This window comes from Poecilia reticulata, linkage group LG18, assembly GCF_000633615.1.
Source record: "Poecilia reticulata strain Guanapo linkage group LG18, Guppy_female_1.0+MT, whole genome shotgun sequence".
Taxonomy (NCBI): domain Eukaryota; kingdom Metazoa; phylum Chordata; class Actinopteri; order Cyprinodontiformes; family Poeciliidae; genus Poecilia; species Poecilia reticulata.
The window spans coordinates 19,564,767-19,578,263 of record NC_024348.1 but is presented as its reverse complement, the minus strand read 5'-3'; the positions used below and the strand labels follow the sequence as shown (position 1 = coordinate 19,578,263).

General features: G+C 39.8%; 1 protein-coding gene across 3 annotated transcripts; it reads right to left on the bottom strand.

Annotated features, from left to right (window-relative positions):
* Positions 1-4,901: 4,901 nt before the first annotated feature.
* On the bottom strand, positions 4,902-10,678 carry LOC103480859 (butyrophilin subfamily 1 member A1-like). 3 transcript variants are annotated; one of them, XM_017310502.1, is made up of 5 exons: positions 10,573-10,678; positions 6,811-7,173; positions 6,640-6,729; positions 6,443-6,546; positions 4,902-5,580 (listed from the first exon to the last, which is right to left on the bottom strand). In XM_017310502.1, exons 1-5 carry the CDS (start codon positions 10,622-10,624, stop codon positions 5,578-5,580), a joined length of 612 nt encoding a protein of 203 aa, XP_017165991.1. In that variant the 5' UTR covers positions 10,625-10,678; the 3' UTR covers positions 4,902-5,577. The 3 variants fall into 3 exon arrangements, with proteins under 3 accessions (XP_017165991.1, XP_017165990.1, XP_008434285.1); XM_017310501.1 differs by having other exon boundaries at positions 4,902-5,549; XM_008436063.2 differs by lacking the exon at positions 4,902-5,580 and having other exon boundaries at positions 6,239-6,546.
* Positions 10,679-13,497: the final 2,819 nt, after the last annotated feature.

The window sequence follows — 13,497 nt, the reverse complement described above, 5'->3', positions numbered from 1 at the left end:
ATAGATAGATAGATAGATAGATAGATAGATAGATAGATAGATAGATCAGGCTTGGTAGAACGTCTCCTACAGACAGACCCTGACCCATTTCCTGCCTGAACCTGGCTGGTTCTGGTTCTGGTTCCTCAGCAGCCTGAAGAACCCGAGCGAACCTCTTCCTCTCCAGGCTGGTGGTCTCTGTAGGAGGTCAAAGGTCAAACTGGGATTACCTGTTTTACATGCTGAGTCTCTATCATCAGTGTAGATGACCTTTGACCCTGTTAGCCTCAGGCTGGAGGTTCAGTTCATGTTAATCAGTAACAGCAGTTGTTCCTGATGGGGTCAAAGGTCAACATCCAGCTGTAAACACAGTTAGTTGAGCATTTAATCCTCGTAAACTTTCAACCAAACTACAGTAAAAGTAATCTGATTACTTTAGCTTGACGTTAAAGTATTCGAGAGAAAGTGAAAGACCAGGATGTGAAGCGTTTATAAACGTAAAAATAATAAGTTCATAGAGCAGCAGACGCTGTGGAGCCTACATTTCCCATGATGCACCTGCAGCATCAGGCTGAGGAGGAACTAGAGAAAGACAGACCCTGACCCATTTCCTGCTGGTGAGCTGTAACCATGGTAACGCCAGTCAGCTGTCACAGGCTGGACGTTTGGATGGCGATGGCGCTGATGGTCAGGGTTTGCTGGGTTTACTGGGTTTACTGGTTCTGTTCTGGAACCCACTTATATTTATTATGTGTTTCTGCTTGTATTTTACTGTTTTATTTAATATTTAATTATTTTTATTTATTGTGAAAAAACATTTGAATGAACTGAAGAACTGAGAAACTGAAGCCACGCCCACTCTGTCCTGGATCTGCTCTCTGATTGGCTCAACGTGTCACATGACCAGAACCATCCAGCAGAACCGATTTCATTTCTAAGACTGTAGTAATTATTTTTATTGTTGATAAAACTGAAACTACCTGAATGTTTCTGATCAATAAAAACATTAAAAGTTTAATTTTTCCTTGTTTTCTTTATCAAATCAAGTAAATTAAAGTTTCATCAAAATAGTCTGAAGTATTCAGACAGAAATTTATCCTGGTTTTCTGTTTTAAACTATTATAAATCTAAAATAATCTAACCAAATCAAGGTGTCGGAGTGGCCTAGTCAAAGTCTAATGCTGCAGCCTGAAAGAGTCACAAAAACTCTGATGGAGTTGACAAAAAGCCAAACTACCTCAATTTAGATGATGTTATTCTGAAGGAGGCCATATTGTAGCTCATCAGGTCCATGAAATCTTTACATTTTACCAAAATGAAGCTTTTATTTCACAAAACTTCATCAAAGTTTTGTAAATTATCAGTTATGGTGTTGACACATCATGGTTGTGACAAACAACTTAGGAATAAAAAGAGGAAAAAACTAAAGAATAACATAAGCTAACCAGAGCTAACTAGCCCTGTTAGCAAAGGAAGAGACAGGAAGTGGTCATGGGGTCCTCAGAAGTTCTGGTCCCCCCCAATAATGCCTGATTTTTTTAACCTTCTTGCCTTTACCTTTTTTAATTACCTTTAATTGTTTTAAACTATTTTTAAACTTTTATAATATGTTGAGTTCTGCTCCGGGACAAGAGATTTTACAGACACCATCCACCTGCTACAAGGTTTAAAATAAAAATATATTCAGCAAATACCAGAAAACCATACATTGTTGTGCTCACATGACCCAGGTTAGCTTAGTCAGATATTTGAAAAAATTATATTTTGTGTATATTTTATTCAAATGTTGTGTTTTATCCTTAGGACCCGTTTTGTCCCTTTTCTCAAGAATCGCTGATAAACTAATTTATTTATCATAACTCAAATTGTTGGGATGTGAAAACTTTTCCACAGGCCTGAACAGAAAAAAACTGCAAAAACATTTTCAGTCAGAAATTATAGGAACCAAAATAAATCTTAAATGTTAGAGAGAGAGGAGCTCCACGCCCAGAACCAGCTGGAGTTCCTCAAGGCTCCATCCTGGGACTCCTCCAGCTAACAGCATGTAGCTAACAGCAGCATGTAGCTAACAGGATGTAGCTAACAACATGTAGCTAACAGCAGCATGCAGCTAACAGGATGTAGCTAACAACATGTAGCTAGCAGCAGCATGCAGCTANCAGCATGTAGCTAACAACATGTAGCTAACAGCAGCATGCAGCTAACAGGATGTAGCTAACAACATGTAGCTCACAACATGTAGCTAGCAGAATGTAGCTAGCAGCATGTAGCTAACAGCATGTAACTAACAACATGTAGCTAGCAGAATGTAGCTAGCAGCATGTAGCTAACAGCATTTAGCTAGCAGAATGTAGCTAGGAGAATGTGTCTAGCAGCATGTAGCTAACAGCATGTAGCTAACAGCTTGTAGCAGGTTCTGGTTCCAGAACCAGAAGCGTGCTGGATGCAGAACCGGAACCAAACATGTAGAAGCAGCATTCAGCTTCTATTCACCACGGATCTGGAACAAACACCGAGCTCCTTTAATCCAGACAAACCCACCTGGTTTTGACCCAGAATAACCGGATCATCATAAAATCTGGTCTGGATTTCAACCCGTCTCTGCTTCTGTCTGCAGCGAAACATTTTGTTGGTGGTTTGAACTTTGCCTCTCCTGGTTTTCATGTGAGGCTCTTTGAGCAGCTGATAAACTGCCTCACTGAGGGACAATCAGCCCAGAACAACGATACACAGTGTTAATCTGAGTTAATCTGAGTTAATCTGAGTTAACTTGCTGATTTATTGTCCCTCATTCCGGTTGTCCAGTCGGTCTCCAGACTCACAACAGATCCAGAAACAACAGCAACCTGCAGCAGAAGGGGGCGGGGCCAGGCACACCTTACCAGGTTACCATGGAGACAAACAGGAAGCAACACAAGCCGTTGCCGTGGTGACAGTGTTGTTTTCACTGACTGATCAATGTCTAAACAAAAACCGGAGACCCGGTTCTGTTCTGACCCGATACCAGCTCTGGTTTCAGCGGGCAGCGCCTCACCTGCTGCTCCAGTCCTGGTCTGGTTCCTGGACTCTGGACCAGAACCGACTGAATGGACAGGAGGACGGCCTCTGGTGGACTCTGCTGCAGGGGGACATGTCTGGGTCTGGTTCTGATCAGGTTCTACAGTCCACTGCAGGAGGTCCTTCCTGTCGTCTCTATCAAACTCTTTAATTTACAACATTTAATTTCAGTTTGGGTTCAATAAATTATTGTCCAAAAATGTTCTTTTTGATTGGCCCGAAACCTGGGAGTAGTGATGACCTCTGACCTGAACCTTCAGAGCCACATTAAGACAGTCACAAAGTCGGCCTTCTATCACCTGAAGAACATCTCTAGGATTAGAGGACTGATGTCTCAGCGAGATCTAGAGAAACTCATCCATGTGTTCATCTTTAGCCGCATTGATTMCTGCAACAGCGTCTTCACAGGTCTGACTAACAAATCAATCAAACAGCTGCAGCTGATCCAGAAGCTGCTGCTGCTGTTCTCACTAAAACCAGGAAGATAGAGACATAACACCAGTTTTAAAGTCCCTACACTGGCTCCCTGTAGCTCAGAGAATAGACTTTAAAATACTGATGTTAGTTTATAAATCACTGAACGGTTTAGCACCACAATACCTTAAAGATCTGTTATTACTGTACCAACCGTCTAGACCCCTCAGATCTTCTGGTTCTGGTTCTGCTCTGCATCCCCAGAACCAGAACCAAACGAGGAGAAGCAGCATTCAGTTTCTATGCACCACAAATTTGAAACAAACTTCCAGAAAACTGTAAAACAGCTGAAACACTGAGAGCCTTTAAGTCTCAACTTAAAACCCACCTGGTTTGAGCTGCTTATTTTTTATGTTTTTATCTTTACTGTTAATTTCTTTTTCTCACTGTTTCCTTTTTAATACTTTCTTAAAATCTCTTTCTCTTCCTCATTGTTTATTCTATGTCACATGATGTTTTTATTTTTATTTTAATTATGTGAAGCACTTTGAAATGCCTTGCTGCTGAAAAGTGCCATACAAATAAAATTTGATTGATTGATTGATTGATTGGACCTGATCAGAACCGACGGGCTGATTCTGTCCTCACTCCGGTTCCTCGAAGAGAAACAAATGAAGCAAAACCAGCTTTGATGCTTCAAGAAAGGTAATAATAATAATAAATTATGGAATAAACAAAACTAATTATTTTATGTTTAATTGCTTTATTAATTCTGATAATTAACAGAAATGCGTGTAGATTAGTTTACTGCATCAATAACGGAAAAACACGATACTAATTTTTAAAACCTGCTTCAAGGTTCTTGATCTTAAAATGTGACGTTAATCTGCCAGATTACTGAATATTAACGTTACGTTATCTACGTGCTGTTAACCTTTGTTAAACAATGCCATCTAGCGGCCAAACCTGGTAGTTATCAAAAAGCAGCCGCCACACGGCGCTTCCTCAGCCCTGCTTGTTGTTTTCCTGCCCGCTAAAGCATCATCTGTGTTATAAAGTAGAATTAACCACATACAGGAATAGTTAGACACCTTGAATGTAGAGAAATTATGTGTTTTTATGTCGTAGTAAACTCGGCCTGTTGTCAGTAAATTCTGTTATCTACGAGTCTGTGGAGTTTCTGAATTTATTCTGTTCAGCTGTTTGGATAGTTGGTATCATCTGGCTGGCGAGGCCGAGATACAAATGTAGTTAAATCTGTAAAACAAGTCGAGTTAAATGCAGGCTGGATTACTGAGGATGAGCCGAGTCAGTTCTCCATCAGAACTGGGTCAGCTGAGGTTCTGCTGGGTCCAGTTTAACTCACAGAACCAAATAGTGAAGATCAAAGCTAAAAACAACAAAACATAAATCACTGAAATATTTTATTTTATTAACATCAGCATCAAATAGTTAAATAAATAAAAATCCTGGGATAATACAGATTTTTTCTGACTTAAAATCTCAGAAATTGAACATTTATTATCAAGTTGAAGCAGTAAAACATTCAAAGAGGTCGGAAATATAAAGTCGGCTGCTGACATTGAATAAAAACGGCGTTTGGTTTTTATTTTCAGTGTGAGGCGTGGCTCTGATGCCGGTCATATCTGAGGCGCTGCAGCTTCAGCCGCTGCTCCATTCACTTATTTTATCAGATTTAACACTGAAAATGTTTTCAAACCCTGAACTTTCACACAGAGAAACACAAACAGGTTCAGGTTTCTAAACAAAACCCGATGTTAYATTAAAAAACGTATTTATTCCCTTTAATAACTTCAGTTATTCCTTTCATTAAAGATTTTATTCACAGTAATAATAAACGACTTAAACTCCCAGGTCTTTAAATCTACTTGCTGCTTTTTCTGTGTCTTTTAACAATACAATGAACATCAGATGATTGGAGAACCTGATCCTGTCCCGTCAAATGAGGCTCCAGATGAAGCCGCGGTGATGATGAGGTCGACCTGCTGACCTCTACAGGAAGGAAGTTCCTGCCATCAGCATCAACACATGGCCGACTTGTGACCGAGTGACCAACCTGGTGATCAGCAGGCTGTTGACTGTGCAAGACAGGAAGTACTGAGGCCTTTACTTGTGAAATAATAAAAGGAGTTAACATTAAAATAAAACATTTCTCATAAACTCTGCAGCTAAAATATGAGGCTCCATTAAAGGAAAACAGGATTTCTAAGAGTTGACATTTTATTGCCAAGAGGATCGTAAATAATCAACCAAAGGCAAAAGTTTTGTCTTTTACAGTTTCCTGATCTGATGTTTGGTGCTTAAAGCTGCAGAATGTAACTTTTAACATGAATATTTATATATTTTTTACATATTTGTTAAAAGTGTCACCATGTCATGAAAGTACGAGACAGATAATCTGTGAAAAGATCGGCCTCCTCCTCCCTGAGCTTCTATTGCTGTCTGAAGAAATGCACCAGAAACAACCAATCAGATCAGGAGGCGGGTCTTAACGCTGTCAGTCAATCTTATGTACTCGCTGCTAAATGTGCTAATGGCGGAGAAACGACTTCCTGTTACAGAAAAACCGTTTATCCACCGTCAGCGGTGGCCATGCTAACTAGCATTAGCATGCACTACGAGCTATGTATGTATTTCTACAGTGTGGCAGATAGCAAGAAGGGTGATTGACAGCGCTAAGACCCGCCTCCTAACAATGATTGGTTGTTTCTAGTTAGCACTGGGAGCTTTTTTCTTTTTCTTTTTTTACAGATTACGTCTCATAGCACATAGTGACAGTTTTAAAAATATGTAAAATATTTTAATAAAAGTTACAGACTGCAGATTTAATAGGAGGAAGTCTGTGTGGTAAAAAGATAAAGTGTCTACATTTGATACTTAAAGTGACGACGTGTCCACGGATCACATTACAAGTGATTATAAAAGGAGTTTGTAAGTTTCACTGAGAAAATAAACAAGAAATTTGACTCACTTTCTGTATTTGTTGCCATTTTCTAATGACGCAAACGGAAACTAGACCCAGACAAATGATGAAGAAGGAAAAAACAACTAGGCAAAGATGGAATCTGACCCAACCTGAAACAGGAACAGAAACAAGTCCAAATTAGTTAACAGTGAACATTCAGGTAAACAAGTGATTCTGAAAGGTTCTGGTTCCCACAGACTCACCGCTCCTGCTGGTTTCCTCCTGTGGCGTCGGAATGATGAAGTTTCTGCCAGGAACCGTTTCTGTCGTCGTCGTTGAAACAAAGTTTGGATCTGAAACAGCAACAATAAGGACTGATGAGAAAAAGTCCAACAGATCCGGATCAGAACCTGCAGTTTGGACCCGTTCCTCACCAACRACAAGCAGAAGTTCTGCTTCTATCCCGAGGCGAGGGATGAAGCATCGGAACCTGCCCTGGTCCTGCAGGCTGACGTTCCTGATGGTCAGAGACACGTCTCCTCGCCTCAGGCCGTCCTGGGACAGAGACGTCCTCTGGATGTACGTGTCCATCATCATGTCTCGGTCCGTCTTCCTGAAGCGGTACACGAACACGTACTCCACACGCTTCTGAGGGCCGGACGGCCTCAGGTCCGGTCGGGACCACTCCACYGTCTTCCCCACGGCGTTCCACTCAGGATCCATCCGACACGGCAGGATGACRTCATCTCCAGGAGCAGCTACGATTGGCTGAGAGGAACCAATCAGATGGAGGCCACCTGGAGASRCAGAGRAGATTTTAAAACATTTCTGATCACGAAACTAAAGTAAAACCTGAAACTTCTCAGTGTTTGGRTGACAAATTTCCCCAAGAGTGGAAATCCCCACAGACAGAAACACAATCCACCTGTGGAGGTTTGGGTTTCCACCAGGTTTCCTCCAGGAAGTTTGTATCATGAGCAGCTGTTTGGGAAACTTGCCAGAATGTCACATTTATCATTTCACCCAAACAAAAGTGGAGAAAATAAAACATTACTGTGTGGTTTCTGACGGCCATCAGGAATGTCAGGAATCATTAAGCTGTATTTGCTCTCACCTGAATCAACAACTGATGATTTTAATTATTTTRTCATTTAAATCAGGAGGTTGATTTTAACTATTTTATCCATCCATTTCCCCACTTTGTCCCCCACTAAGGGGACAAAGTGGGGATCTTTGTCCCTTAGTGGGTCAGGAGGTGCTGCTGCCTCTCCAGCTAACGTTTCGGGCGAGAGGTGGGGTCACCCTGGACAGGTCGCCAGTCTGTCGCAGGGCAACACAGAGACACACAACCATGACCACACACTCACACCTAGGGACAATTTAGAGAGGCCAGTTAACCTGACGGTCATGTTTTTGGACTGTGGGAGGAAACCGGAGTACCCGGAGAAAACCCACCATGCACAGGGAGAACATGGAGACTCCATGCAGAAAGACAGAGGCTGGAAATCGAACCCAGAACCTTCTTGCTGCAAAGTAACAGCTCTACCAACTGCGCCACTGTGCATGTGCAGCCTAACTACTTTGTCATTTAAATCAGTGGTCCCCAACCCCCGCTCCGTGGACCGGTACCGGTCCGTGGACCAATATTTCTGGGCCGCACAAGAAATCATTTAATATTTCCGTTTTGTGTATTATTTGAATCTGGAGGATTTTTTCTTTTGAAAATCCTTTAACCGGATTCTCTCTGTTACTTGCGCACCAACACTGAGGCCACAAGCAGCAAAATGAGTAAGAAACAGATCAGATGTCTTTGGAAAGTTTCTTTGCGAAGGGGAAAAGGAGACAGGAGAATGGATTTATCCCGGACCGGTAGGTGAGTCCCACATTACAAGCCGCTCTGCGTAACATGAGGCGACCGGCTGCTAATGAGGCAATGAAGCTTCAAGCTGCTTCGCCACAGACCAAGCAGGCTGTGGAYATAAGCAACACTTCGGGTGTTATTGTCTCCCATCACTCCCAGATCGGACCGTCTCRTTGCAGAGAAACAAGCTCAGTGCTCCCGTTAGTCAGCATCGTGAGTTAAAATTTTCACAAAAGTAAAATGTTCGCTTTTGTGGCACATCTGTATCTTATTTTGAAGGGATATATAAACGTTCCCATAGCGACCAGAGTCGAAGCGTTTGGGCTGCGGTAGAGAGGAGATGAGTAGAGCTTGTGAGTCTTAAGTTTGGTTTAGACGGAAAGATTTAAGAATGTCGGCCAATTCTCCAAACCTCTGTGACCACAGAGCTGATAAAAGTCCAACAGGTTCGATCGGTTCGTGTGTCCAAGGCAGGAGCAACACGAACCGATTCCAGTCACGAACATCCCGATTCCAGAGGATAATCCAGYAAAACCCCCAACATAGCGGGAATTTRGAATAACCAAACACGGATGACGATGTAGAAGCAATAGTGATAGTTTGTGGAGTCATTTTAAGAGATAAAAGAKGTAACAAAAAGAAAAGGCGGTGGATAAAAGGCAACGGGAGCAGCTGCTCTATTTGCTGCGCTATGATTTGGAGGTGAAAATGTTTTTTCATAGTTAACATTTTTAACTGAATAAACATAATAATGACATTTAGACTTAATAATAAACATTTCCACATATGATTCTAAGCTAGGTTGGTGGAATCAACATTCACACTGTTTGGTTACCTAGCAACCCACTCACTCTTTGGTTACCTAGCAACCTAACTCTGAACCTACTTAGTATTTCTTTTTATTTTTTGCATTTATTACCCATAACCCTTTTCTCAATTTAATAAAATATACAGTATCACTTACTGACCTGGTAGTTATCAGAAATTTGTAATTAAAACCATGTGTTAATGTTTATGTGCCTGTTAAATACACTGTGCTAAAGATCCAACAAATAAATTATATTATAAACAAAATAATTGCAAACTGACTCTAATAAAGCAAGAAAATCTATGGATAATAATAATAATAATAGTAATGATAACGGTAAAGATCAGGTAGTGTTTGGTGGACAGCTCTCTCTTCACCCGAGTGTCCAAGACCGTTAGCCGCAGATCAGATTGTCCAGGAGCCAAGAGGACATGCAGACACCCTGATGCCTGAACATGGTGTTCGTTATATGAGCATTTCATGATGCAAACACAAGTTCATTGCTTCCAAAGAATGAGGATGAATTTCCCGTCCAGATAATCAATGAGTCACTAGAGTTAAATTCCTCCTCAGTGAATCCACGGAGACCACAGTCCTGTCCAAACGGCTGAATAACTTCTCCATGACTCGGTCCAACAGCCCTGAATGTGATAATAGATCTTGTGTTGTTAGAACAGTGAGGTTAAAATATGACTGTTTCCTTTTGGTTTCTGTAAATAACACATCATCCTATCAGCTCCACTTAGGGGCTCAGGAGACGATTTCAGGAGGATTTGATTTGCTTCTGATTCCTGATTCAGTCTTTGATATGGTGAGATCAGATTGATCAGCAGCAAATTTGTCATCAGATTATCTGTAATTTATACGATACTGGTAATTTCCGAACATATATTTTTTATGTTGAGTCATAAATCACATGTCACTCAAACACAAAACGTGAGGACATCATGCAAGACATTTAAAATACATGTTTTTGTGGTCAAACTCATCATCAGTCACAGTAAAAACATCAACAACTTCAACAAAGAAAGAAAGAAAAACAAACAAACACTAAATGTCTCAGCGGTTTTCCCCAAAGCTTTGTTGCTCTGTAAAGTACCTAACAGCATCATCATAGTACAAGTGAAACTGCTGAAATCAAATTAAAATGTTGAACAATGAAACCAATATTAATATTTAACATGAGACAGGATTTTATTCTAATTTAAATCACCGTTTGGAACCAAACTTAAAGCTCTATAGAAATGTGAGACTTACACTAGTGAAATATGACATCAGTTTTTAATGGAAACTGCTGATTTACTGCTGGATAAAACTGTAAAATCCTATTAATGTGAAAAACACAAGAGTTATTAAACTATAAAAACATATAATTCAGCTACACTTAAAAACTATTTTCTAAACTCAGTCTTCTGAACTTGACGTTTATCACCGCAGAAACAGTTATTATTATTATTATTATTATTATTATTATTATTATTATTATTGTTGTTGTTGAGCTCAGACTGAGCAGCAGCAGAAACTCACCGTGAACCAGAGTCCAGCACAGACAGAAGGTAAAAATCCACGAAGAAAACATCAGCGAACAGGAAGATGTCCAGACGAGACTGGATCATCTCACAGCGTGAGTCAGGAAGAAAACTAAAGCTGGAGTTACTCATCCTCACACGTGCAGCACGGAAATTACGTCACCTTGTAAGCTTCTTCTTCTTCTTTTATTTTTTATTTTTATTTTTTTTGACACTCCGCCATGCAGGGGCACGCTTTGAGTTTTATTTATTTTATTTTTTTCTTCTTCTTCTTGTTCTTCTTCTTCTTCTGCTCCTCCTCCTCCTCCTCCTCTTCTTCTTCCTTTCATGAATAAAAGAACTGTTGATATTAAAAGCTATTTTGGTGAATCATTTCTCCATGATATCTGTTCATTTGGAATTCAGAGGCAAAAACCAACAATAATTGCAGATTTAAATGCGTTTTAAATTTACCTAAATCACCTGATTTACCTTTCAACATATCTTAACAATACCACCTTATTAATTTAAGTTGTAATCATAATAACTTCATATCTAATTTATGTAATTTGTTCAGTGAAAAATGGTTAAAGGAAGTGTAACAGGTGGCGCCACCACCTGGTCGGGGTCTGGGGGCCAAGTGTCAGTTTCCTGGGTGAGACCAGGTGTATTTTGGCCCCACGCCGCCTATTGTTTGCTGGATGTGGTAGATTTGGAGGAAAACTGTTTTAAACTGATCTCTTTTATAACACAGTGACTGTTAATACAGTGTTTTTATACAGGATCACTGTTAGTGACTGTTATCCAGGCTTGTGGCTGTGAATTTGTCTTTTTAATCAGATTGGATTGTATGTTTTTTATATTGTTTTTCATTTGGTAGGGCTGCACCAGATCCTCCAAGTTGACTGCAGGTTTGCAGTGGTTTTAATGTTTTAGCTTGATGTAATTAATAAGCATTTAGTAATTTTTTTATTTTTGTTTTTGCAGTTCTATCACTGCTTCCTGTACAGTTTGATTTTTCTTTCTTTTGTGTTAGTCTGCCCAGCTTTTGATTGATTGTCTCCCCTTATCTGAGGGCAGGCGAACGATTTTCCATTTATTTTGTGTTTGTTTGTCCCTTTTCTTATCTTTGGGTCACTTCCCTGAAATGTCRCTGTTAATTTTAAATACCTGAGATAAATACCTTAAATACCTTTTAAATACCCGAGTTTGGAGTGCATGTAATGATTCTGCAGTGAACCGAGTTCAGTTTGCAGTGATCATTTGTAGTGGCTTACGCAGGTTTGTCCGCCTGAAGTGGTGGTTGAATGAAGTTAACGGGAAATCACCTTATATAACAAATTAACTTATCGCTCCTCGGCTTGACGGAGTACAGAAGGTAAATGTGAAATTCTTTAATCTTGATTTTTGGATCTAAATTATTTACTTCTACTTGAGATTAAAAATAGCTCATTTATCTGGCAACAGGGTTTTGTTTTTAGTACTTCACTAGATTGCTTGCTGGTAGTTAAAAAAGGAGGTTAATTATGTAATCCAGCTGTAAAGTTGGATTATTTTACTAATAAATTCTCAGTCATTCCTTGCCGTGTCTGAATTCGTTGATTCATGAGAGACTGAGTTTGGCCCACGACTCCAGAGATGCTAGAATTTCTGCCCCGATTCAACTAAAGAACTTTAAATAAATAAAATTATATAAGCTAAACATAGTTATGAATTCTGGTTCTCAACATTTTCGATGTCATATCAAAATGCAGTGTGAAATAGTTTCTTCCTCTGCAGTACCTCGAAGTGGACACTAGGTGTCACGCTTCATCTGTCACATGATTCAGAGATGTGCGTCATGGATCACGTGCTGTAAACTTGTCCAGACATGCGTCGATGAACTTGGACACATAAACACATCTCTGAATCATCTGTCGGACTTAAACCGTGTTGGAAGATTTTAGATTTGACTTTCAGAGCCAGAAATCAGATTTGAACAGTTTGATCTGTTCAAATCTGATTGTATTTCATTTGTATATTCTTGAATCTTGTAGATGTTTACATTGATATGTAAAGAGTAGCAATGCACTGATCCGTTGTATAGAAATAAAACTCACATTTTTCCCTCTGATCAGTTATTGACAGGTTTATGCTGAAATGAATGGACTGGTCACCGTAAAGAGATTATAGAAAAGCGGAAAATCTACCAGGAAATGCCTGATGCGATCTGAAATGACATGTAGAGGGTTAAAGTCGACATTAAAATAAATCAGAGCATTTTGTCTGCATTTACAAACGGAAAAAATAAGAAAAACAGTAAATCAATATCATGATTATGATGCTTTCAACTATCCACACTTAGCAGTTTGTTACATATTCAGACTAAAAGCTTAACAGTAAGAAGTGCAGGGAGATTCTGGAGGTACAAAAACAATTAACTGAAAGCAGAGGAAAAAAACTAATGCCGCAGATATAACATTACTAGTTAATTTGTTTTAAAAATAATCAGAAACTCGAGCAGATTCTGGTGACATCTTGTGAAACAGAAATGACAAATGTGATAATGATCAATTGTAAATTTTAAAAATGTATCAGGTTTTACAAGAAAATTAAGAAATTATATTCTCACCGYATCAAACATTAAAACAACAAAGATGACAGAGTAGCTCCACTAAGACAGCTGATCTCTCAGCAACAATGATGGAGACAAATGGGACTAAAATAAACACATTTTAACCAACTGGACCTCAGATCACTGCTGACTATTTCAGTTTAATGAACTCAGCAGAGGAGGCACCAGAACAGGAAAGTGAGAAGTAAAGACCAACTCCAGCATGTAGCAGCTGAGTGAATCTGGTCTGGACTCTGTGGATCAGAGTCATGGTTTCAGAGACGCTGTAGAAACACAGAATACCTGCTCTGTGGTCCAGATACACTCCTAGTCTGGAGGAAACTGGACCTG